At 41.1% G+C, this 27,883-nt stretch overlaps 1 protein-coding gene across 7 annotated transcripts in view; it reads right to left on the reverse strand.

Moving 5' to 3' along the window:
- Positions 1-308: 308 nt before the first annotated feature.
- Positions 309-27,883, reverse strand: part of LOC148398771 (uncharacterized) — an 81,493-nt gene continuing 53,918 nt past the window's right edge. Inside the window, exons 2-6 of one of the 7 annotated variants that reach the window (XM_088374544.1) lie at positions 27,139-27,361; positions 15,784-15,966; positions 15,551-15,608; positions 1,783-1,944; positions 309-1,699 (exon numbers count right to left, since the gene is read on the reverse strand). In XM_088374544.1, coding sequence (XP_088230670.1) covers positions 1,908-1,944; positions 15,551-15,608; positions 15,784-15,966; positions 27,139-27,244 — 384 coding nt within the window. In that variant the 5' untranslated portion in view covers positions 27,245-27,361 and the 3' untranslated portion in view covers positions 309-1,699; positions 1,783-1,907. Of the gene's footprint in view, positions 1,700-1,782; positions 1,945-14,220; positions 15,609-15,783; positions 15,967-16,711; positions 17,073-22,417; positions 22,576-27,138; positions 27,362-27,883 lie in introns of those variants that run through there. The other 6 variants (XR_015858159.1, XM_088374545.1, XM_088374543.1 and 3 more) reach the window with 6 other exon arrangements.

Consider the following 27,883-nt stretch of genomic DNA (forward strand, 5'->3'; position numbering starts at 1 on the left):
TAAAAGAAGCAGACTTAGATTCAAAGCAGTAAAGCATGAAAGTTAAAGGTGAAAATCCATTTTCCCATTGTTTTGTGCGTACCAGAAAAGCAAAATTCACCTGTGACATGTTTTTGAGTATGACATCTAGGTTTGTCATTGGCATGCAACAGCCTTTAAAAAGCAAAAGGCCTGCAAAATCAGAGGATTTGAATTCGATGCACTTGTGGTGTAGCATCGTGATGCTTTATTCAGTTTAATTGTGGAGAAGCTCAAGCATTTTGGGTTAGGGTGGATCCAGAATGTTTCTGTGCTCACATGCAAATTTAATAGATGTGTAGTTTGTCATTGGGCGAATACACACTTTTCTTCCTTTTATTTCCCCGGTCTGTATAACCTGTGATTTCCTCAGTTATGTGGAGAAACAAAAGGTGATTTTCTTCAAGTACATGCACCTGGAAAATCAACTATCAAATGCAACTGTTAACACACACAGTGTTCGGCAAATTACTTCCACAATGTAGAATATTACATATTAATTGTCACTTGCATTGGAATTACAATATTGCTGTTTGGGTAGTGTGCTCTACTCACGTTATTCAAGTTCTTTTAAGTTTTTTAAATCGGGTTTGATTTACGAGTTGACTTTATAATGAAAATGCAAAACTTGTAACCAAATTGTAGCTAACTTGTAATGAGAATCTTCCATCCATTTTCTGTACCGCTTGTCCCCAAGGGCATCGCGGGTGTGCTGGAGCAGCTGTTATCGGGCGGTAGGCGGGGGAAACCCTGATGTGGTTGCCAGCCAATCGCACAAACCACCACCTGTACTCGCACTCAGACCGATTGGCGATTTGGAGTGCTCAATTGGCCAACCAAGCATATTTTGGGGATGTGGTAGGAAACCGGAGTGCCTAAATAAAACCCATGCAGGCACGGGGAGAACATCCAAACTCCACACAGGGTTTGGAATCGAAACTGCACCCTTCGAACTGAGAGGCGGATGTGCTAGTCAGTGCGCCACCCAGCCACCTTATTCATCATTATTATTATTATATTATTATCATTATTATTACATTCAGTGACAACAAAAATGTGGAGTGCTTTCGAGGGACTAACTCTCAAACGGACAGGAGGTGGGAGCAATGAATCATTGTAGGCTAACATATCCAACTCCTGATTTATAGTTAACCATACATAACACATCTGTTCACAGACACAGTAGTATGTATAAGTATCAATCACATCTTGACATCAAACACATATTTCTTCGTTTTTCATCGTGGCTGATAAGAGAATTGATTGTCAGAGGAGAAAAAAACGTCTTCCCATTAACTCAATGTCCAGTACACTCAGACTCCCCTCCCAACTCTCTCACCCACTCCCCCCAAAAAGGCCTGCTATGCACCAGAAGTCTTGCCCTCTTGCATCATTTACTGAGGGAGCGTGCCACACCAACCCTGCCCTCCCTGCAAACAAGGACACTCACTATGAGGGTGACAATGGACACTAGTGCCCGCGGCGGCAGTGGACTCATTGTGATGCGTGATGTCATCAACATCAGACCCAGACACCACCAGCAGTGTCATTTGGTCAACATTGAGGGTGGACAGCTGGGGCAGGGAGAAGAGTTGTGGGTGCGAGGGAGCTGGTGGACTTGAATGGAGTGTGCTGTGTACAAAGGAAAGCGTGTGTATTCATGCTGCTGATGAAAGAAAACCTACAAACAAAAAATATTGTCATGAGTCAAATGAAAGGGGATGGAAAACACTGGTACTGTCAATGGTGTGGTGGTACACTTGCCTGACTTTCGTGCAAGCAGCACGAGTTCCGTCCCACTCAGTGACAGTGTGGATTTGCATCAGAATAGTTTTGCATCTGTAAATGTCGTCTGTGATTGAATGGCAGTACAGAATGAAGTCCACCTTTCATCCAAAGTCAGCTGGGTTCCAATTCCCGATCACCCTGAACAAAGAAACACAAAGACTTTCTCAGTCTTTCTAGCAACAAACAAAATAACTCTCTCTGATAATGCTGTCATCTAGCATAAAATCTGGAAAAATTTAGAGACAAGATTAATTCAGTGCTGACTGGTAAGCTCACGATTGGCATGCTAACAAAAAACAGAACAAATTCAACAATTCTAGAATCTGAATTCAGAGCCGTGCATACAAGTGTATCGCAAACTTGCGGTAGGGAAATACGTACTAGATGCTTTTGGGGAATAACGTAATTGTTCTGGGTGAAAATGAATACGATATTAATTCACCATGTAGCTTTTGTTGTGTAGTTACCCCGCCTCTGCTTAGTGCAAGTGGGTTTGTTCCATTGTGCTCATCTACAAGGGGTTGACATGAGTGAGGAACATGGATGGAGAAAGAGGATGGCACGCCATTGCATAGTCGAAAATAGAAACCGCCTCTTGTCTTTTCGCACTGCAATTCCTACAATATTGTCCATTTAAAATACGACAAAATTAGGTGTAAAATACATACTACAATGACTGAAAAATAAGACCCTATGTTGGCTCTAGTTGGGCACTGCCCCTTGTCTCAATATAGACTACCTATTGCTTTAGCTCCAATTTGACAATGGTGAGAATGTATCATAAACAGAAATATAAATAAAAACTGCTGTACAATATTATAATACTGTGGAACAACCACTTAGAACATCAAAACAGTTTTTAATTGTAACTAATCCAAGACTGAGATTATTTCTGATGGGAAATCTTCAATGGAGACGCTCTGACTTAATTTCCATCTGGGATTATGGCACTCTCTCATTCACAGGCTTACACTGACTGTGGATAATCAGCCTTTAAGGTTTTGGCATGGTATAAAAACAGAAAAAAACATTTGCCATGCAACCGTCTTTGCGCACAGGCATACGGTACCTTTTTTTTTTTTTTTTTTTTAATCTCACTGTTGTATGGTGATACTGCGACCATGGTAGTGTTTGGCGTGGAATGTGTTCTTTGTGTCTCTTTTAAGGTCAAGTGAGGACTTGAATGACCATGTAGGTCATAAACAAACCCCGCACCTCTAGCTAAGAAGTCTGAGACGTCTTTGAGCATGTGACTGAGGTTCTTCCAGGTGTTGCTTTTCACAGTGGTAATCCTTCCACAGCGTGACTGTGATTTTTACAGTGAAGCTCTCCAAACACGGCCCAGATGGTGGGCGGTAGAAGCACAAACACAGCAAACACATTCACACACATGCACACACGTATAGACACAGGTGCACACCCTTTATAAAGTAAGAGGCTCCCTCAGACAGAAAGGTGAGGGCTAGTATCACCTTGGGTGGTCAATGTAAAGGTAAGGAGGTTTTAACTGAAGCTGTTAAGTTTTCAAGTTGAAAAGCTTTGAATTCCATGACTTGAGAAAAACTCCACAAAATAGAGTATGTTGCATAAAATGTCAGCATTCCAACTACTGTTTCACATTACAGGTGACTTACTGTCACAAAAGACACCCCCAGAGTGGTGACCTCATTTTGTGATGTCACAAAGTGAGGGCCTACCCCGTATTGCCCCTACAGTCTAAACACAGTTTCTCAGGGCAGCTGCAACTTGAGTTGACCTTTGGCTGTTCTGAGTTTTTGTGCATCAATTGAAGCACAAAATGTTTTCAGGACCTTTTACAATGTGCTCAACTACTAGTCATTACTGTATGTTGCATTAAATGAGTTTTCTCTACACATTTTTGAGATATCTTACTTTGAGAGTGATGACTAAATGCACCTCGAGTGTATCAATGTACATGTGTGAGTCCAGCAGAGGCGGTGTTTTGGTGAAAAAATAAAATAAAAAATAGCCACCCCAATAACCCAGTTGGCATTGTGCTATGAACACACATCTTTATGATTAACTGTAGAAAGCTTAAAATAGCATCATGCAGCTCCTTTAAATGTTACATGGATCTGAAATCTGCCTGTAGAGTCTGCAAACATCCAATATGCATTGGGTTCACTACAAAGGTTCCACTCACGACTCGTATGGATACAAAAATGAATTGGGTTAGTGATATAGATTAGAAAGATGATGCCGCTTTCAGTTCATTTAGTGGTGGGGGTTCAACAAGGAAGACTTTCATGTTGCTACAGTACTTATTGTTACCTGGTACATGCTAAGTGGTAAAAGCATAGATATGAATATGGCAAATGACATAGCAGCCTTGCTCAAAGACTTTGAGCATCCTAAATATGGCAAGGCTGGAAACAAAAGGTTGAGCATTCCATGATTGTAGACTGTACAAAGGAGTATATGAGTCAAGGGTGAAGTTAAATGTTACTACTTAGGGACTCAACATTTGTAATTTAGCCTTTTCTTCAGTAAAATGACTGCTAGTTAGTTAGAGTACCTTGATTAAAAAAAATGCTTAGCAATTTTTGCTGTTTCGGGTACCCGTTTATTTAGTGTGCACCGTTGGGAAGACAAATAAAGCCGGCTGCACCGACACTTCTTAGTGTGCATTAGGGTAACATGACGCCAACACACTGCAAAGGCCAACTTGAAATGAAAGGCTACCAAATAATACACGTACATCAAGAGCTTTTATTTTGAGCTGGTTCTTGCTGCGTTTAAAGGCGTGTTACTCTTATGCATAGTATGAACAATCGTGGCTGTCTTGACTTATCTATCCCACTGGTCTGAGCCCAATTTTATAGCTATCACATCACATACCGCCGACATGAGAGAGAGAGAGAGACAGAGAGAGAGAGAGAGAGAGCGAGAGAGAGAGAGAGAGAGAGAGAGAGAGAGAGAGAGAGAGAGAGGGACCGAGGAGGGGGGGAGTTTAAATAAGAACTCAAATTGCAGATTGCTAGAAAGTTTTTCTTTCCCAAAACAAAATTTTTCAGGACAGCGAGAGAGAGAGAGAGAGAGAGAGAGAGAGAGAGAGAGAGAGAGAGAGAGAGAGAGAGAGAGAGACCAAGGGGGGGGGGTTAAATAAAAACTAAAACTGCAGATTGCTAGAAAGGTTTTCTTTCCCAAAAGAAAATTTTTCGGGACAGAGAGAGAGAGAGAGAGAGAGAGAGAGAGAGAGAGAAAGAGAGAGCAAGAGGTGTAAAATTAAAATTAAAACTAAAATTGCAGACTGCTAGAAACTTTTTCATTCCGAAAACAAAATTTTTCCGCAGACATTTTTGTATTCTGTTATACTTTGAAGCCATTGCTCGTGGTTTTCCTGTGTTGCATCTTTCTTCTGTTACAGGGCTTGTCATGGTCAGGTCTGCTGAGCTCCTCAGGCAGCTGGCTCCTATCACTCTTAACCCTCAGCATTTAAGCACCAGTGAGACTCCTCGTCAGAACATCTTGTTACATTCATGATATCATTCCTGATTTTCTTCTCATACCCAGTATTGTTCAATACTAGTATCGTAGTCTTCCATGTTCAATTTCTTCCCCCTAATTTAATGACTGATTTTCTAATCTGAGAACTGATTGTCTTTTTATTCTTTTGTTCAGCAGCAAAATTAGTCATGTAGAAGGTCAAAATGATAAAATCCCCTCTTTAAGATAGAAGCTAATAGTATGATCCACACAATTTACAGGAAATAGGTTAATGATCAAGGGAGTTACTATTTAGCTGAACACCAAATTATCTTAGTGTGAAAAAATATGCACAAGAAGTAAGTTAAACACACGACAAGAAACAATATTCACGCTAAAACATGCAATCAGCTATTTACTAATGCTGGAAGGATTCTGGGAAAGTCCTTGTCAATTTTAAATGCTGTAAACAAATGGGGCGCAATCATCTGCACTATTTATGTGTTCATTTACCCAGGAAAAACATTTCTAAGGTCACAGGTTTAGCCTTCCAATTCTATTCTAGGTGAAGTGGGCTTTGAGTTGGGCCGTCAAGTTCTCCCACACCAAACTCATTAAAGGGGAACATACAGCATATTATTGTAAAGAAAATGTTTTGGTTGACTTCCCTTTATGGACCTGCTGAAACACAAAAAGGTCTTCTCCATATTGTTACCCCACAGTCGGATGCATAAATAAAATACTGTTAAGATGAAGAATTACCAATCAGGGGGAAGATTGCTGAATTACTGGTGCGCAAAATCCAGTGTCTTTTGATCCCTCTTGTTGCAATGCTGATTTTAGCCATATTATTGTGACAAACGTGTCCTAATTTTAGAGACACCACTTGCTTTCTTGGTACGGCGTGAAGCTGGCATGAGTTAATTTCTAATCAGCTTTCCTCCATAGATACTGATGTACAAGGACAGAAGTGGAAAACAACTTGCTTCATCTCTCACAGCTTTTCTCCAGCTCTCTCTGTTTCATGTGGATACTGGAACAAGAATGTACATTCAGTGAGCGAGGCCTTTGATGTTGCTACATTCACCGAGTCGTCTTAAACCAGAGGAGAAAAGGGAAAAAGATGCAGGAAAGATTCTGTGGTCTGCTTTTGCTCGTTCTATTTCTCTCTCACATTCGCTCTCGCTCACTGGCAAGGCATCTGACGTTTTTCAGCAAAAGACATTTGGTTTCGCTTGTTAAGTCGCCAGTCAAAGCTGCAATTTTTCGTGCTCTCTCTCTCTCTCTCTCTCTCTTTCTCTCTGTTATCTTTGCTTCATTTCCATGGATGCGGCATTGTGATGGTCGCTTACACGCTTTGCAAACAATAACAGTTCACCCCACCCACCCCCACAACCACCACACAAGTTTCCTCTTTGCCAGAACCTTTTGCACATGCCAGCACATCCTTTAGGAAGCCTTGAACCGACAACAAACACAAAGCGTCCTCACTGCTGAGAGAATAGAGGGCCCAGTTGCAAGCCTCTGTATAATTAAACTTGATCTAATACTGTTATATGTTTGTCTTATACTGAGTAGAAGCAATTCTGGGCCTGTTTCTGGCCGCAGTGAATTTTTATTTCAAGGTCGACACAATAGCCTACAAAAACAGGAAAAAGGCTAGCTAGCGCCAGTAGTATTGCCACTTGAAATCAATAAAATTCATATATGCGTGACAATTAAGTGAGGAAAAATCTTGCGATGATATAGTGGTTAAGATCAGACAGTTAAAGAGACAGTTAAATGTCGATATCCAACACTATTTCCATGATCCCTGTAAACATTTCCATTTTCAAATGATCACTACAACATTCTAAGAAAAGCCAAATGTCCAATTACTTGTTAGCTATTTTTAGAAGACGACCTGGTGCCAATGGCCCTGATCTTGTCTACTGAAGGTTTAATAACCCCCTAAATCCAAGGCTGTTAGGCATAATGGAATTATGCGTGGTTTCATGCAAATACTGCTGTAAATGTGCAGCTAAATAACTAATGAAAAGAGGTTTTTACAATATCTTGATTGTAGTCCCTTAAACTTGTGCTTGTGCTACCGTTTTAAACCACACCAATACATTCATATTCTTCTTTGTATGTACGTAAGAGGGAAAAAAAACAGCATACACGAGCTCACTTTTCTGGCAGCGCAGATACTCCCGTCAACTTAAGTCTGTCATTTCAAGGCCAATTTTTTTCATTTGTGGAGTAGTTTTGTGAATTACTGACTTAATTTTAGGAGCAACATTCTAATTTTGAGGAGCAATATTTTGCTGGTTAATCCCAAAGACCGGAAGCAAGAGTTTCCTTAGACAATAAATAGATGACACTATAAAGAATGATTTTTTTCTATATATAATCAACTGAATTGAAGAAGTTTGTTTTGTTAAATAAAGAGCAGTTTACCAAACCCATATCTTTCCTTGTACTTTGTTAACGCTGCAATAAAGTTATATACTAGAACTGTGGAATAACGATGAGGCTGACATCAGGGCGCACGCGAGGCGTTGTTGACAAAGGACGAGGAATTTGATCGATGGATTTAATGATTTAGAGTGCACAGATGGTTTGATAATATTATTGCTTATATAATAGTTATTTGATATCTAATTTATATATCGTTATATGGGCCTGTGGAATATTTTGAAGTGCAAGCGCCGTCAGCGGCGCGCACCCATTGTTGACAAAGGACGATCGATGGATTTAATGAATTGGAGTGACACAGATGGTTTTATAAACGTCTTATTTATGTAATAGTTTTGTTAATAACTCTGAATGTTACGTCAGGCCCGTTCTCAGCTCTTCGTTTGTGTTTATGTCACGTTAGCATACCTATCGTTTAGCCTGTTGTTGCTCGTTCATGTCTGTTCTTGGTGTTGGATTTTGTCGAATAAATTTCCCCCCAAAATGCGACTTATACTCCGGAACAACTTATTTATGTTTTTTTTTTCACGTTTTTGTGCATTTTATGGCTAATGCGACCTATATTCCGGAGCGACTTTTAGTCCGAAAATTACGGTACATAATTATCAACAGGCAACATCCTACACTTTGCAAGGTTGAATTAACAGAGCCTTTTGTGCATCATTACAAACCAGAGAAAACTGGATGCTTCTGTCCATTAACACAGTTGAAATAGATCGCACGCCACTTTCTGCACTGTAGTAGTCTGCTGGCTATTGCTTCACCTCTGCTTTCCCGATTATTGTGAAGGGGGGGAATAACATTAGAGACGCAATCAAACACAGGCATCAGAGTTGTCTCCGGTGCCTGCAGAATGCAGTGTTATCAGAAATGTCCTACCCACAGGCAAAGTTATTCTTGCAAGTCACTTTGGCTTTGAGTCACATGGAACAAAAAGGACACTAGCCTCAACATCTTCAGAGATTTATGTTTCAATATTCAGACTAGACAAATTAGTACGATCTCCAGAAATTGTGAAATACATTGCATGAAAAATACAACAAAAAATAACATAAAATCATAATACAATTTAAAAAAAAATTAAACACCAGAAATAAAGTCTTCAAAAGTGAATGACACTAGAAGCTATTAAGCCATTCTGAACAGTGACACTATTGTCACAGTGCAGTGACAAGGTCGATAAGCCTTGCCTCTTGGTATATTTCTAATGACATTATCCGTCCAAGCAGCCTCTCTTAGGTTGGGATGACTCAGATGTTAGGTGCTGAGATGTCCCACCATTAACTGAGAGTTGCAATCAACACCTTTGTTTGGCCTGGTCGAGTGGCAGACATTCCGCCATGTATTCCCAAAAACACAAAATAATGGTGAGGAAAAGTAGTGGAACAGATTTTGATTACTCTCTGATGTGAGAAATTTAAGTCAATTTTTTAAAAATTGTCCCCATTTGTTTACATTGCCATAAAATGTAAATACAAATAATGTTCCTAAAAACAATTACGGTTCTTTAAATCCTGAAAATATCATTGGTTACAGAAACATAATCTATATTTATCACAATTAAATGAACTACAATTTGCAATACTAAATTTATCACAATACAATCCAACACCTCATTAACTACGGCTCGTTGCTTATTTTTCGAGGACATTCATCGAAAACAGCAGTCAACAAAAAGTGCCAAGCATTGGAATAAATTACAGTATTTTCTGGACTATAAGTCCCACCCGATTATAAACCGCACCAGCTAAACTTCGGAAAAAATCTTTTGTTCCTATACGTATAAACCGCACCGGAATATAAGCCTCAGTTGTTTTAATGTTTAACTACAACTTGTAAGAGAATATACATAAAGAATGTCAGGAAAGAGATGGTTTCGTTTCGTTTCATTTTGTTTATTTCAAACGTGGAAAAAAATAAGATTACTGTACACAAATGAAAAGACAAGACAAAATACATGCATACACATATATACACATACAGACATACATACATACTACATCACACATAAACTAAAAGAGTGGCAATCAAGATAGAACCACAAAGGAAACCATAAATCATATTTACATGCCTGAAAAGGAGTGGGAAGATGTATAATTTATTTAATCCCACCCCCTTTTAATAATCCCTAAATACCCAGCCATAAATCATTTTGCCTCACTTATCCCAACAAAATACTAAATTACCTTCCACCTGCTTATTGCTAGAACACTTAACATATACATGCACAATATTAATACATACATGTATCTCACACACAAACATTTAACATACATACGTACATACCTCAAATACAACACAAAGATACCTGAATGATAAAAATAAACAATGGTTCTTTGGGGACGCATACTTTTTATTAACATAACGCTTATTGACAGAGATGAAGGAGCTCTGCAAACATACACGCCTATAAATCTCAGCGACGACCATAATAAACTTAATGTGCAGGGAACACACAATTAATATTAAATACAATGGGACCACTTACAGGGGTAAAGTTGGCAATGCGATACGAGCTACACGTAAAGCTCCGGAGGAGACATGACCCGGAAAAAAATAATGAAAAGGGTGATGCACCAAGATGTCATCAACAATAGCCCAGTGTCCTCTCGTGGCCGGAGGAAACCTCTACAGTACATGAGCAGCTCTATTTCCTTCGTTAAGAGCCAAATCAACTGCCTTTGACTTAGAAGCGGCATCGTGAGCATTTCTTTGTCCTCCATAATGAGGGTTTATGTATAAAAGCTTCCTTTCTCCAGTAATGGCCATCTTGATCCCGTTCTGTCTCTTGTTCGTCTCAATTGTGCGGCGCTATTTGCTTGGCGGACGGACATGCGATCAAAACTCCACTCTTCTCCCTAGTGACCATGTCTGGTCACATAGCCCTACTCCGATAAAAGCGGTGCTGCACAACCTTCTTGCTAATGAATGTATAAGTGTATTAGACATCACAAAAATCACAAAAAAATCAATAGATACGCCGCACCAGACTACAAGTCGCAGGGTTCAAAGCTTGTGCAAAGTAGCGGCTTATAGTCCAGAAAATACTGTCGATTTTTATGTTGCTGTGTCAGTATTCCTTATCTGTCGCCCAATCTCCTAAAAGCTGCAGAGCACTTGACTCTAATTTCACATCACTGTCTGCACGTGACCTTTGCACGTCTTCCTTTGAGGACCCCTCCACTGGATAAGACAGCTAATCAACACCAATTAACCCTTGCCCACCCACTAGCTGGGGAATGGAAGTGATAATGACAAGTTTTTTTTTTTTTTACACAAAGCTTCTGTCACTTTCTTCAGGGCTTCCTGGCAATCAAATGTAAAGATCCACTCCACCCGTGTATACAAGAGAGGACTATTTTTATTTCCAGGATTGATAGTATACTCTATCATGTTATAACATATTCAGGTAATACAGTGGGGCACTGTCAAATGTCACTTCTGACAGACTACTCTTCCCAACAGATTCACAATACGTATATTTGGTTCTGCCAGCTCTGATCAACTTCCTCCCTTATAAAGGAGACCAACGCACCACCAATAGGTGATCCGTTGACAGCTTTGCCCCTCTCCCAATGGCATGCAAAAAACAATAGATGTCCGAGACAAGCGCATGGGTGTGATAATCTGCAAATTTTTAGTTTTGAGTGGGGTGAGGCGGGTCCAGATGGATTATCTTAGAAGTTACTGTCTATATCTAGCAGTCGTGTGTTAGTAGACGTTACTGTCTATATCTAGCAGTCGTGTGTTGGACTGTATGTCAATTTATGTAATGTGGATACCCCACAGAATACTTTGAACAACAGGGGTGGGGATGTGTGGGAGCAGATAAATGATGCCACCTTCACCCGGACTAGAAGGTATGTTGTCTTGCATGCTAATTCCTTGAGCTGTCCACAAATGGTTTCGTTCACTTATTCGAGTGGGCATGGCAAATTAGTCATCGATTTATAATTTGCTGACTTGAATGAGATAGTGTATCATCACCGGACTTGGCATTTTGTTTACCCGGTTACTGTTAAGTCCGGCCACTGGCGCCATTGGAGCTGATGCCATTGCCCTTCGAGTGCTGGGGTATTTTTCAAGTGCCGATGTCGCTGGCGCTTTTGGTGTGAGAATCGAACATATATCCATTCATTTTCTGAATTGCTTCTCCTCACAAGGGTCGCAGGTGTGCATTGCAGTAATGACCAGAGGTGGGAATATCTGTCCCAGTGACAGAATTGTCCCTCCCTATCCGGATCAAGTGCTGATTAAACTCTCAGTCCATCAGTTGACCTAACTTTGGGTGGTGTAGCAAAAAACAAACAAAAAAAAAAACATTTTTTTTAGACAGCTCAAATTGGGTTGTTTTTCATGCGATTAATTGCTTGAGTTTGCAAATATTAAGTACTAAGTACTATTAGACTGACAGAAAAAAATAGCATATTGTCTTGAAAGTCTCTGAAAACATACTGAAGACATGAAATCAGAAAAAACAGGAACTCAGATTCTCGGGATTGAGGTGAGGCTGACTGCTCACTGCCGCACTTTTTTTGGGAAGGAAGGAAAAACAGAAAGTCTGCCATTTCAACTAAGATTTATTACTGATCATTGGATTCAGAAGGGATTCCATTTTAAATTCTACACCAGGGATATAAAATTTAAAAGAATTTTGTTTAGTTTTTCTTCATGATGCACGTGACCGCATGTACCTTATTGCTAATTTAGTTGAGCTGTTTGCTCTGAGTGCAACAAATTACCAATATTTGGTAAACTTGTCAATATCAAAGAAGGAGGACCGTGCCGCAATTTCAGTGCATTTACCACTAAAAGTAAAGCCTCATCTCTCAAGAATGACTGTGTACTTTAGTGTACATCGATAAATGAATGTGTTACAGAATGAATGTGAATATCAGGTCTCATCCATGAAATGAAAGAAGAAGTAATGAATAATTTGGTGAAAAAATAATTTTAATTTTTTTCAGTACAGTTAAAAGAATTTTCTCATCCTCAGCCTTTCTCATCACTACATAACAGATTTTTCACAAGGGTGTTAGTCACTTAAAGTACTAAGATATAAAGACAAGCAGATTGGAAGAGAGACCACTACTCTACACACACAACACCCCCAAAGTTCTTTGAAGAAAAAACTTGGGACTTGAAAAAGTAAAATACCAGGAAACAATCTTCAGATGATGACACATCAAATATTCCCCGAGTTGTGGGTGGATGTTTATATAAGTCCTGTCCATCTGGGAAAAAGATCTTCACACTGCTTTGTTTCTTTTTCTGTGGTAAGATGCTGAGGGGTGGGGGGTAAGAGCGAAGAACATAAAAAAAAAACTTTAAATGCAACACCTTTTTCGCCTCTCTCTCTCTTTTTTTGTCTCAATTCCCAACATGACTGTGTTGGCGAGCTCGTGGTATGCAACAAGATGAAAAGTACAGGCCATCCCTTTGAAATCCTCCTCAAGTCAAAATTACCATTTCATTTCAACTCCAGCCAGGAAACGGAAAGCGGGGCCACTGCTAAGTGCTTTGGGCATATTGTTTGTAAACTTTGGAGGAACATTGTTGCCTGGGAAAATGTGTTGTGTGGGTGGTGGAAGTAAGCAGTTGGAGCAACCACAAAGGGAGAGATCAGGCCTATTTTCTCCGTAGGAGGTGCACATTAAAGTGAAAATAATGTTCATTATTACAGAAAAACAACATTACCCTTCAGTGCTCATAATAGCATGCCGTTTAACAGGCAACAGTTGCCTCTTAAGCTACAGAGTCAAGCAGTTGACCCTATTCAAGGAGCTGAACCGTTATTTCTCATGCTTTAATTAGTCCACTTTCAGTATTACAGGGACCATTATCTGAGCTGGAGGTAGATCTATTTTCCATGGTGGTCACATTAAAGCATTGTATAGTTTTATTTAGTTGGCTTTATTGACCTCTCAACTGCTCAAGGTGGCATTATTGTTTATGTATATGACCTACAGTACTATAGTGACCTTGTAAAAATCACAAGCGCTACATATCAAAAGGTCTAAAATTAGTTTGCTAATGAATCTACACACCCTCGTTTGGCACCAATCAGGTTGGAAATTCAGGGGTGCTATTTATATTCTTCAATTATTAGAAACAGAAACTGCGAGGAAAAAAAGTTGTTAAGACGTTCCCTCAGTTTACAGATGCTGGGGGAGTGTCTAACGAATGCTTTTCAGCCGTAAAAATGTATCCACTTAAAAGCTTCCGGTGCCTGGGATATATCTCACCCAGTCGTCACTGGCTATTTCCATGCCATGAAGAGTCTATGCTTGTCTCTGTAGCCAGCAGGCTCGCAGACTTGTGCACACTATGGACCATGGGGTCATTCAATGTGACCGCTTCACTCTGTGTTGTTGCGTGTGAGCCCAGATAACAGTACCACTGACAGACATTGGCATTTCAATATATCACTACCGTAATATGTTGAAATGCCGATGTCTGAATAACACAAAACAATTGGGAATTCAAATAAAGACACAGAGCTACTCTAAGTTGCGGCGTCCAGGCGAGATGCTTCTTTTTAATTATTATTAAAGGCAGCATTTGCTGGCTACAGGAATTGCACGTTGTAGTATTAGAAATGGGGTTTGTAGTAAAGACTGATAAACTCGCAGTTGTGCCAAATAGCCACTGGATAGCACGAAAAAAGGCACTAAGTGTTTATATTGTGGAGGAGGGTCAACTCCTGCCAGAATGCACCGATGCATACCTTCATTTTAACCACAATTAAAAAATCCAGATAATTGAAAAAAATCCTAAAAAATCCAGATAATTGAATGGTTGAAAAAGGAAAACTCTCGATTTACCGGTCGATGTTCCTGCCCTCATCGATGGTCACGAGCTTTGGGTCGTGATTGAAAGAACAAGATCCCGGATACAAGCCGCTAAAATGAGTTTCCTCCGCAGGGTGTGTGGGCTATCCCTTAGAGATAGGGTGAGAAGCTCGGTCATCCGGGAAGGACTGAGTGTAGAGCCGCTGCTCCTCTGCGTAGAGAGAAACCAGATGAGGTGGCTTGGGCATTTGATTAGGATGCCTCCTGGACGCCTCCCTGGTAAGGAGTTCTGGGCGAAAGGAGGCCCCGGGGACAGTTCAGGGTGTCCCCTGCCTACTACTCGAAGTCAGCAGGGATAGGCACCAGCGTGCCCGCGGCCCTTGTGAGGATGAGCGGTTCAGATAATGCACAGGGGTCAAACTCAAGGCCCGATCCGTCCTTGAGTCAGATCCGTTCGTCACATCATTTTATGTGGCACGTGAAAGCAAATCATGTCTGTCAAGTTTGATGACCCTCAAACAATAATTGAACAAACTTATTGGTCTGATTTTAAAAGCTTGTAATCTATATATTTTAGGTGTGTGAGTGAGTGAGTGAGTGAGTGAGTGAGTGAGTGAGTGAGTGAGTGAGTGAGTGAGTGAGTGAGTGAGTGAGTGAGTGAGTGAGTGAGTGAGTGAGTGAGTGAGTGAGTGAGTGAGTGAGTGAGTGAGTGAGTGAGTGAGTGAGAATGAGAGCTAGAGCGAGAAAGAACAGTTGGCCACTTACTGGATGTATAAGTCTTTTTTTTTTTTTGCCAAATTGTAACAGCTGCATAAAGAAACCTAAAGAAAATGCAAAAATACTATCTACTCAGCTTTGTACTTTATAAGTTTCATGTAATTCATGTCCAATATTCAACAAAACAGTCTGTTGATTCTGTTGATTGTATAGGCTAGATCATTTTTTGTTTTATCAACACCTCACTCAATGTTGGACCTCTATTTTTACTGGCACACCACAAATATTGTTGTAAAGAAGGGCCGTTTAGTGCAGTTGGTTGTCACTTTTACCTCAGCTTCCTTTGGTGTTGTGCATGGTGGCGGTGTCTTTGGACGGCCCATTTCTGAGCTGCAAAGAAAATGCAAAAACACAGACAACGAGTTTGTGAGAATTGTAGAAACGGAAATATGACGGTCGGTGGGGTAGAGAAACATATAAGAAGACCTAACAGATGGAAACAAAAGGGATTTTGTGACTAGATCATTTTACAGGAAGCACACGCTCTGATAATTTAGCCACTGACCTCTTGTATACAGGCGTGTGGGGGGCGGAGACGACAAGAGCTCTGTTGGCCCCATCTGCATGTCTTGTCCTGGGTTATGTGACCATGTGCAGCAGCTGGCCCCACGCCAGCACCCAACACCCCTTTGTGGTGGCCACAGTGGCCGGTTGGATCTGCCTTTGATCCTAGGCCAACTATTCATCTCTACAGGAAGAGGAAGAGCAAAAAAAAAAAAAAAAAAAAAGATAAACAGAAAAAAGAGGGAGGGGGATGAGGAATAAAAGTCAACCTCTACTGCCAATTACTGGAGAAACATCAAGGTCTTTCCTGCCTCTGTAAAAAGAGAGAGCAGAGAAGAGGGGGTGCTGTTTGATGGTTTGATTGAGAATAGTGGCGAGGCCCGCCGAGGTTGAAGCTGCTGAACTGGATGTGATCATTGCTGTGAAGAGGTTTTGCATGTCTGCTATGACGCTTTTTGGCTGTTTTTATTTTTGCCACGATGCCCTTATTTAGGGCAATGCGGTGCAACGGTTAGCACATGCACTTCACAGTTCTGAGGTTGGAGGTTTGAATTTGGACTGCAGCCTTCCTGCGCACAGCATACCAATCCTGATTATTAGTGGTTAAGGAGGCCAATAACCGATATTTTAAGATGATGAATAAAGGAAAATGTTGGGATCATTTTTACAAACACAACACTTAAATTAATTTAAATGCTAAAACGGCATACGTTTATTAAACACCTTCTCATTTTTTAATGTTTCGCATTCATTCATCCATTCATTCATTCATCCATTCATTAACAAATGATATCTTGATTTTAAAATTGGACCAAAAAGTACTTGGTCAGCAGCATTTCTTATCAAGTTCTATGAACATTTTAACAAATCAATACCACCTGATGTTTTATGAAGTAAATATCATTTAAGTGTTCATCTTTTTACTCAACCTTGTTAAAACTCTAAAACTAAGTGCAGCATGTCTTCCAAAGTTAACTAAAAGTGCAGGAAGTTCTTCAAGTGAGCAGCATCTCTTGTAAAAGTAATTGCTCCATAACAGACAGCACTCAGCTGTTATCGCGTCTTCGCTCCTCGTTGGCCCCGATCGCCACGCAGAGTGGAACTCATTCATCGCCCAAATGCCTCCTCCTCCTTGTACCTTCGTGTCACATTGTATGTTGTCATGGTGTCAGTTTACATCTGACCCGCGTCTGCGTTCTCGTCCCCCCTGACTGTGTCTACCTGTAATCATTGTAGTCACCTGCTTCTCGTTACCAGTTTTGTATTTAAGTCCTGTCTGCGTGTCACTCCCAGTCGGATCGTCCTGTTAGTCATTCCTGCTGCCCTCCCTGATTGCTCCTCCCTGTTTTCCTGTTTGCCAGTTTGTTCGTGCCTCTTTGCCTCCCTGTTTGTCCTCCTACCTGTCACCCTCATCCTCTCCTCCACCACCCTTTTCCCTTTAATAAACTCTGGTCCAAGCTGCATTTGGTCGCTCTGCTCCATTGCACATGTGACAGCTGTATCAGCGGTTAAATTTACAATTTTAAATTGATCACGAACAAGGCTGATGCCGATAATCGCCCAAAATCGCTCCAAAAATCGGCCCGGGCGACAATCATTCACGAATCATGATGAATACACACAACCATACGCATATACCACCCCCAAATCAGCCCAAAATGTTGATGCACAAGTCCTCTGATGTAAAACCACCTCAAACTAACGGCACCCAGTATTATAGTTCAAGTTCAAGTTTACTTTATTGTCAAAAATTCTATGTAACAGGGTTAGCACAGAAGTTTGAAATTGCGTTTGACCAGTCTCCAATGTGCAGTTTAACAAAGAACATTTAAATAAGACATTGACATAAATCTCTTTCTTTCTCACACACACATACACACAACACACACAACACACACACACACAGCTAACTTACTCATACTGAATTTACAATTCTTTCTCTGACATATTCATTCACAACATAAACACAGACAATGCACACTTACACATTGCAGTCATTCAAACACTAACATGCTGATAAGACATGTGCAATACTATACAATAAAATACTCTCTCTCACATTCACACACACGCACACACACAGTGTATAATAAGAGTATTGACATAATACAGACATAACACACAACCCCCCCCACACACACACACACACACACATACATACACAGCAGCAGAAGTACAATCAGTGGTCATAGGAGTAAAGTGAAAAAGTGTAGATCTGTATATAAGGTGAAAGAGTAAAGTGCCAAGTGGCATGGTGACTTTGGAATGTTCAAGTGGTTTTCCTCAGTGTGTTCATGAGTCTGATGGCTTGAGGAAAGAAGCTGTTACTCAGTCTGCTTGTGCGGGATGCACATATAAGAAAGAGCGATGCCATACGAGACTTTACCGGAACTTTGTCACACGGCTGTGTAGATACATACATATAGACCAGGGGTTTTCAACTGGTTTTGTCCAAGGGACCATGATTATAACCAAGAAGCAACTCGAGGACCACTGCTTTGGCAGAATATTATTTTGTTTTGCACCAAGGGAGGATCAACAGGTTATTTATTTGCATCCGTGTGTTTATTTTTGTATTTTTGTTTTTGGCACCTCCGTGAGTTGTCACCTTATCGTGGTGGAGGGGTTTGCGTGTCCTAATGAACCTAGAGCCAAGCTGTGTGGGGTCACCCATGGCAATCGGGTCCTCGGTGAGGGGCCAGACAAATCATGGCTCATAGATCGCTTATGGTGACTGACAAAAATTGACTCAGTTCGTCCTTGCCCAGACGCAGGTTACCGGGGCCCCCTCTGGAGCCAGGCCTGGATGTGGGGCTCGAAGGCAAGCGTCTGGTGGCCGGGCCTTCACCTATGGGGCCCGGCCAGGCACAGCCCGAAAAGGCAACGTAGGTTCCCCTTCCACCAGGCTCACCACCTCTGCCAAAGGGGTCGGGTGCAAAGGGAGCTGGGCGGCAGCCAAAGGCAGGGACCTTGGCGGTCCAATCCCTGGCTATAGAAGCTGGCTCTAGGGACATGGAATGTCACCTCTCTGGCAGGAAAGGAGCCCGAGCTGGTGTGCAAGGCAGAATAGTTCCGGCTAGATATAATCGGAGTTGCCTCCACACACAGCTTGGGTTCTGGTACAAGACCTTGAGAGGGGCTGGACTCTCTTCTACTCTGGAGTTGCCCACGGCGAGACGCGCTGAGCAGGTGTGGGCATACTTATTGCCCCCCGGCAAGGCGCCTGCACATTGGGGTTCACCCCGGTGAACGAGAGTGTAGCTTCCCTCAGGTGCGAGAACGGGTCCTGACTGTTGTTTGTGTCGATGTACCAAACGGCAGCTCAGAGTACCCACCCTTTTTGGAGTCCTTGGAAGAAGTGCTGGAGAGTGCTCCTTCTGGGGATTCCATCGTTCTGCTGGGTGACTTCAGTGCTCACGTGGGCAATGACAGCGAGACCTGGAAGGGCGTGATCGGGAGGAACGCCCCCCCCCCCCTCTCACCGAGTGGTGTTCTATTACTGGACTTATGTGCTCAACATGAGACATTATCCGTGAGGGACTCAGAGTCGAGCCACTGGTTCTCCACGTTGAGAGGAGCCAGATGAGGTGGCTCGGGCATCTCATTAGGAGGTGTTCCGGGCATGTCCTACCGGCAGGAGACCCCAGGAACGACCCAGGATGCGCTGGTGAGACTATGTCTTGGCTGGCCTGGGAAGGCCTTGGGATCCCCGGAATGAGCTAGACGAAGTGGCTGGGGAGAGGGAAGTCTGGGCGTCCCTCCCAAATCCACTGCCCCTGCGACCCGACCCCGGATAAGCGGTAGAAGATTAATGGATGAAAAAACCTCCATCCATTTGGGAATTTCAACCACATTTGACATAATTTGGATGGGTAATGATTGACAAAATTAACTGGAAAATTAATCATGCCTAAATGATAAGTCAATTTTATTTTTGAAAATGTTTCCAATTTTGCGGACCACCTGCATTACTGCCACATACCACTAGAGGGCCGCGGACATCCGGTTGACAATCGCTAATATAGACCATTCTGTTCATAATACCAGCTGACTGGTGAAAGATAGACTACAGGCTGCAAGTCAATCACAGGAGAAAACCTACAGAATAACTTGGGGAACATACAAAGAGCTTGAGCTGAGATTTGAACCAAAACCTTTGTGTTCTAAGGCAAAATTGCTTGCTCTTACCTTACAATTGTTAGGACAAATTTAACTTCTGAATTCATATGAAGTTACAAAAAATGTGCAAGCAGCCGTTACAATAGAATCCAACCAGTCAACCATATATCTGGTGGAATGAACACTGCATTCACCACTTTTATACTTTCCGTCTTCCTTCGTCCTTGTGGACAAAGAAAAACAACAGACACACGCATTGATCACCAAGGACGCGACTCTATTGTTTTGCTTCTTTGAGCCTCTCCTTCTTTTCGCTGTTATCATTTTCCTTTTGTGGTCATTTTTCCTGCATTTTTCCTGCATCTTCCTTGCTAAAAATTAAATGTACAAGCTGAACTAAAATATTAACTAAATCTAAGTCATTTGTCTTTGTCCTTTATTGTAAGTGACCCATGTGAGTTATTTCCCTTATTCTTGCTTCACTATAGTTTCTGACCAGACAGTAAAACAAATGATATCCAGATTGATGGCGTTTCACTGTAATGGAATACAATTAAATACACATGCACACACCCATACGTACATATACAGTAGATTCTAACCTTGTTCTGTCTGCTTTTTAGTTCTCCAAAAATGGGTTGTTATAAAAAAGGCGGCAAACTGATTTAAAAAAAAATATAAGCTGAAGATCATTATGTAAACGGCCCTCAGAAATTACGCTATAAATAATGCAAATCATTATGACCCTGTCTAACAATGCAAAGAAAGAAAAACAGATTAACAGACATCATAGAAGTAAAATAAATCCTTTTACCAAAAACTCAGGATGAACACACACACGCGTACAGATGCTAGACTTACGTGTGTGCATATGTTCAAATAACACACACACACACACACACACACACACACACACACACACACACACACACACACACACACACACACACACACACACACACTCACCTCCCATAAGCCATAACGATATGATTGTAGGAACATCTTTGATCTTTTTTTTCCTATTCAACGTGATAGGCTGTTGGTACGCATAATCCATGACTGACATAATATGATTTGGTAGTATCGCTAAACGGCAGAGAAAACCAGCTGACAGAAATTAATAAGGTAGCAAGGTAATGAGCACGAGAACGGTTTGGAAGAAGATAGTGGAGGTGGTAGTCTAACCTGGCAGCAAACCATACAGATCATCAAATTATCTTTTTAGGCATATTGTCACGGTAAAACTCACTGAGCCCAATCCAGCAAACCATACAGATCATCAAATTATCTTTTTAAGCATACTGCCATGATAAAACCCACTGAGCTCAATTTTCAGCTGCTCACCACACGAGTCTGTCATCTGCAGTTGTTTGTCAAAAACAAAAAACAATGTCAGTAAACTTGTTGCGACCTTCTTGTCTGATTTTAGTTCAGCCCAGATGTGGAGTTGAAAGGGTTCCAATTGACAACAGTCCACATGAGGCCTCTTGAATTGAACTCAGCAGGCCCAAGTTTGCTAAAAAACTGATTGCAGCACATTGGCCGAAAAACTAAAACTGCAGCTGGTGTCAAGGTGAAGTGTACATGAAGATATGCACGTTGCTAGTCTCAAAGCGACGCACTAGAAACAACCATCTGATTCTATGCAATCGTAGCTATTGTTGCAAATATACTGACATGGGTGTCACAATACAAGCTCTGAAGCTGAATGCCAAGTTATACAAAAAAATATACGAAACCAACTGTGGGCTGTTAATGGGGAAAAAGCATTTGAAAATAATTTTGTATTGTATGTGATTGTAAGTTTCCAAGCCTCATTCCTTTCTTCACTTTATGCTCCGCGTCATATAAGTGAACTTCAGGCATTTTGTGTTTTACACTTGTGTGACTCCCTTTATTCCGCGTTTCATGACAGAGAGAGAGAGCGAGAGCAAGCGAGAGACAGAGAGAGAGAGAGCGAGAGCGAGAGAGAGAGAGAGAGCGAGAGAGAGAGAGAGAGAGAGAGAGAGAGAGAGAGAGAGAGAGAGAGAGAGAGAGAGAGAGAGAGAGAGAGAGAGAGAGAGAGAGAGAGACGGGGATGCAATACAGAAGCTTATCCTCAGAACTGTTTTACACTTTGGGCAAAAACATTGACAGAATTATTCAGACTGACATCCTGCACCTACAGTTGCAGTTGTGATAATTAAGGATAAATCATTTAATTACTGTAATTTCCAGACTATGAATATAAGCCGCACCAGCTAAAATTAGGGGAAAATCCCATTTTGTTCATATGTAAGGCGCACCGGACTATTTCTCATTTTTCATATCTATAACCTGTATAACCACAACAAATCATTTTACAATGTCATAAAAATCATGAAAAATCCACACATAAACCGCACTTAACTATATGCCGCAGGGTTCAAATATTGTGCAAAAAGTAACGTCTTATAGTCTGGAAATTACGGAAATTTGGCTGAAATGATTAAAAAGGATATATTGAAGATTCTTCATACATTGTCAATATTCCATACCTCACTATCACCTTTTGTCTTCTATACAGATAGGACTGGGCTGTGTGTGACCTTGGAGACGCACGCATGCACACACACACACACCTCAGATTTCCATCTGCTTGCACTTACATTGATGTTCGTCTTACGTTCTCTCGCTCACTTGTCTCTCTTGGTCCTTAGTTCTCTTCCTCCCTTTGTTGTCCGCATTGTTTTTTCCATGTCTTTGAAACTTAAAAATATCCCACCCGATTGTGTTCTGTACATTTTGTTACCATGGTGATTGCCACATAGAGCAAGCAGAGCAAGAGGAAGCGTGTGTTTGCGTATATAATGTGTGTTCATGTGCCAATTGTGCTATCAGCTATGCACAGCCACTCTATGAGTCTTATGCAAGAAACCACAATTAAAAAGAAAAACACCCACCATCCTGTCACTTTTAGTTTGTCTTTTTATGCTTGTCATCTTTCTCAAATTCCCTCCTGACTCTCCTTCATCCTTAACTTTCTCCACTAACCCATTCTCGAAATATCATCCATCACTTGCTGCTACACCTCAAGGTGACAAGGAAGGTAGCAAAATAGGAGGGAAGAAAAAGAACACCTCAGGAGAGAAACAACTTGTGTTTTGAACTGAATATTATTACTGTGACATTTAGGTGCCCTCATACAGAAAGAACTATTCACTAACCATTTTGTCCCAAGCACTTTTAAAAACGTGGCAATCACCAACATATTTCGTTTTGTGACGATCCCTCCATGTTTAATTTTATGTGATTCTATAGGATAATATATTTGTATTTGAATACCAATATATACTTGTGTTTATTTTTTCAAGTTCTTTTTTATTCGTTTGGTTTTATCTACGAATTTGTTTAAGAATTCTTTGACCGAACATAAAATACATCTCTGTGATTAAGGGCTAAGTAAACAAACTTGACATCAATGAATCGTGAAGGTATTTCATTTTTTATTTATACATAATTGCAGCAGTAGTTCATTTAAGATTTTTGATTTTAAAACAGAAGAATCATGTTCTGAGTACCACTTGAGCCAGTTAAGGTTCCTTTGAGGCAAGCAACGTATCACCAAATATGGAGATGGAGTATTATTGTTCTCTCCTTTCACTCTTACGTTTCACCTACATGTATGGTAATAATAATAATAATAATAAATTATATTTATAGTGCACCTTACATTTTTAAAAAAAAATCTCAAAGTGCAACAGAAAATGCCTTTTTAAAAAGAAATGTCTTAAGACCGTTTTTAAAAGTGTCAAGTGTGGTGAGGTCTGGTTCTGTGTGTAGTGGGCAACACAATATATACTACAGCAAAGCAGTGTCATGATAAGGCATGTCCAAAGCCCGGCCTGAGGGTTAAATTCAATTTTAGTCAAATTTATCTATGCAGTCCTTAATCACAGAAACATCTCAAAGGGCTTCACATACCCACAGTTGACAAATATTAATAACATTCCCCAAACCTGAGCCACAGGAAAGCAAGGAAATATTAAAAGAAAAAAAAAAAAATCTGGGGAAAAATGAGAAACCTTGGGAAGGGGCTGTAGATGGGGGGGATCCCCTTTTAGTACGATCAGACTGCAATGGATGTGGAATGGGCAACATTTAACAAGTAATGTACGGAAAGCAATAAATGCAGCCCGTGTTTAAATTTCCAACGGTCCACAGCTTCTGCCAGAAAATTAATAATGTTTGGTCTGTCAAACTGTTGACCACAGTAGAACATGTAAAATAAAAATATACTTTATATTTCACCAGAAGGTGGCAGCAGACCAGCGGCCGCACTCTTTCACTCTTTCGGAAATACGCTCCTAACGCGTTTTGCCTCTCCGAACACTCATAGCAGTGTTAGGTGCCAGACTGAACCCTGAGTGACCCATGAGTGACCCTTTCCCGCCCATTTCTAAAATGGAGACTGTAGCGAAGAAAAGTAAAGTTGACAGTGAAGGCCACCACTTTTGAGACAAGTGGAAAGTGGCAATGTGTAAACTACGACAAGGTGACGTACGCCGTGAAAAGTTAAAGATACTGGACGCTAAGTGGTCGGCCCCTACGCATTTTCACCAAATCTGGTCCTCTTGGCAAAAAGTTTGGCCAACCCTTGGTCATGATCCTCTCTGAGGTATGTTTTCTTTTTTTCTCAGACAGTTGGTGCTTCGCTCATTTTTTGTTGTTGTTGTTGTTATTTACCCAGATGCCAATCTATTGCTGTCTGATACGTCTGCATATTGGTCATCTGCACAGGGTTGCTATCACATTCAGCGCATGGTCCCACACCGCCTTGATACTGTTGAACCTCCTTCAAGAATTAATGCCAAATGACTACCGTATTTTCCGTACTATAAGGCGCACCGGATTATAAGGCGCACCTTCAATGAATGGCCCATTTTAAAACATTGATATATACATTTGACCCGCGGGCCCGACTAGGGACACGCCTGCTGTAGCGGCTCAATATTGGTCCATATACAAGGCGGACCAGATTATAAGGCGCACTTTGGCTTTTGAGAAAATTGGAGGTTTTTAGGTGCGCTTTATAGTGCGGAAAATACGGTACTCATGCTTTTGGATCTCTGATCTGCATGAATCTGATGATGTGCTTTTTTTTTGTCAAACATTTTGTTTGGATTCTGAACTGTGAAACCTTAGACAATTGACTATTTACTAATATGGTTTAGTTGTAATGAGTGGTTTGTACTTTGACTACTTTCTAGTAAGGTTTTTTATGATATGTTAAAATATTGCATGTGGTATGTTGACATGTAAAAACAAGCTGAGTCGAATCGAGAAGAAAAACATTGTGCTTGAGAGAAAAATGATTGCTTCTGCATCTTGACAGAGAAACAATGGGTGAGATGTGTATTCTTATTAGATTCTTCCGTAAGACTCCTTTGTTTGTTTGTTTGTTTTGTAATTACCTCTTCTGGAGACTGACTAGAAACAAAGAGACGTGTGGGCTGGATTGGGTGAGATCAAGACGTATGATGGTTTGGGCGGAGGTGAGCCACACATACACATTAGCGTGCGCACAGATACACATGAGACACATAAGCAGGAGCAGGAATTTTAAAATAAAGCTGTAACCATCCTCAGCTAGCTGATAAACTTCTCTTCTGCCCCCAAATCAAATTCCCACACAGCACTGCAGTCACAGTTTCTGATACCTTAGAGTAACCTCTCTTTCTCCTTCAGCAACCAATCCCCTCAAACAAACTTGTCTAATGAAAATACATTCCTGAGTTTGGCCGATTTAGCAGATTTCACCTCACATTCTCATTTCTCCTTTGCACTCAGCGTTTGTGTGTGTGTGTGTGTTTGTATTAGTGTGTGCATGGGTGTCTGCTGTGCCTCTGTGTGTGTGTGTGTGTGTGTGTGTGTGTGTGTGTGTGTGTGTGTGTAGACCTTGTTGTAGTCCATATAAAGAAATGCTGACGTTGGAGCACAGAGTATTTCTGTGTGCATTCGAGGAATGAGGTTTGCACGGTATCGCCAAACAGCTTAGTGACAGTTCGAAAGAGTGAGAAATGAGGTATAAGAAGAAAGTCATCTGGATTTGGCGTAGAAGCTAGGTGATGATAGAGGGATAGAAAATAAGTCAAGCATGCTGAGAGAAACTAACGATTCAAAGTTACTTTGTGCACTGCATCTTCTCCATCGTCATTAACCAACTTGTCAATGGTATCCCCACTCTCCAAATTTAGAATTCTGCAAACCCACTCTCATTTATTGATCATGCAAAAAAAAAAAATGACGCAGATTATTGCACATTAAAATAGACTGATGTCGGTGACATAGGCTTTCAAAACGACAGATGGAAAATTTGCCCACAGACACTTCCGAACCATAATAATCCAGAGACGCAGATGTTGTTGTCCATGAGTACAATAATGATGATGGAAACTCTTATGCCGCTTTTCCATTAGCACCAATCAGCCCCACGCTACACCACTCCAAAATGCCCAGCACCACAGCACATGGCCTCTGCTGCTGTTCCATTACAACATGCGCATGGCAGGATGTGGGCAGGATCAACTCTGCTGTGCAAGCTTGCGTTGTATTATTCGCACTTGCAGTGGCAAATCTCTGCCACTGTTTTTGGGGCGATTAAAAATATTACTTGCTGTCGAATGATGAGCCTACGTCTGTCGCAAAGTACAGTCCATTTAATGGGCAGATGCTTTCACATCCATCCAAACTTCATTCATGCAAATGCCACACAGGAAGGCCGGAGTTGGAATCAATCCTGCAACCTCTGCACTGTGAAGCATTAATTGTCAAACATTAAATGTTGGAAAACACACGTTTGTTGTATTGACAAAATTATAATGTTAATAATACAAACGTATGGATAATGAATCAGAAATTTTAAGCAAGTTTAGTCAACTGCCAATCTTGTCCTGATTTCAATTCATAGAGGATGAAATACAGTAGAGTATTACGATACTGTTTGCTACATAGTGAGCAAAACAGCCAAAAGTTAATACTTGCAACCCCCTGGCCCACATTCCACCAATGTTCATCAACATCAGGGTTTGCTTTTGCGCTATCCCTCGACACAGATTGTTTTGTGTTTTATACCTGTATCTACTAACTTACTAACCTACCTATCTACAGAGTTGACTAAAAAACTACCGATAAAATTACGTATTGGTCTAACTGACATCTCTTCTTCCTGATGCTTAAAGGAATTAACACTGCAGTAATGTGTCTCTCATTAACTTACTGAACAATTTGGAACTGTCGACATATTTGATGTTTGTTTTGACTGTAGTCCATAGTCTTCGGTCAGGCCGCCTCTTGTCCAGCTGGTCTTTGTCATCCTGCAGCATCTTGGAGTGTCCTCTTCAAACATTTCTTTTTCTCTTGGGATGTTTGAGCACTGCCAGCTGAGCCACCTTGTCGCCAGCTGGCTTCCATGGTCGGCTGCCACCACCTCGCTGTGTACTCTGAAAGAGTTAGCAAGACCCCATAACTCCTTAAGACAAGAATGGATAATAATTAATGCAAGTGGCAGCAGTGATGGGTAGAAACAAGCCAATGCATTCTTTAATTCACAGGACCAGGAAAGTGTCAGATATCCCATGTGGCAGCATCAAAAAGCCAAGGTTTGAGCCACCGAATATGCCTCCATTGAAGCAATTCCCAGGTGTGCAGACAATGCCCCACCCCTCTGCACCCTCCAATGGGATCAGTAAAGGTCACCTGGCAACACAGGTCAAAGCTTTGATCCAATCAGAGGAAAATCCAGTGGTGGGAGTTCTTTTATGTGAGTGGTTGCAGGAAATGGTTGGCTGTCATTTTGTATTTCAGAGAAAACACAAAGCTAAAGAGAAGCAAGTACCAGCCCAATTATTATACACCACAGCTTCTATGCTAAAAGCCTGGTGGGAACAAAAAAAGTAGCATAATTACCGTTATTATTAAACTGCATATTTAATGACCTCCCTATGAAAGCCATTGGAAAGTCA

This window comes from Syngnathus floridae, chromosome 4 (genome assembly GCF_059516105.1).
Source record: "Syngnathus floridae isolate MCC-2025c chromosome 4, RoL_Sflo_1.0, whole genome shotgun sequence".
NCBI classification, from domain to species: Eukaryota; Metazoa; Chordata; class Actinopteri; order Syngnathiformes; family Syngnathidae; genus Syngnathus; species Syngnathus floridae.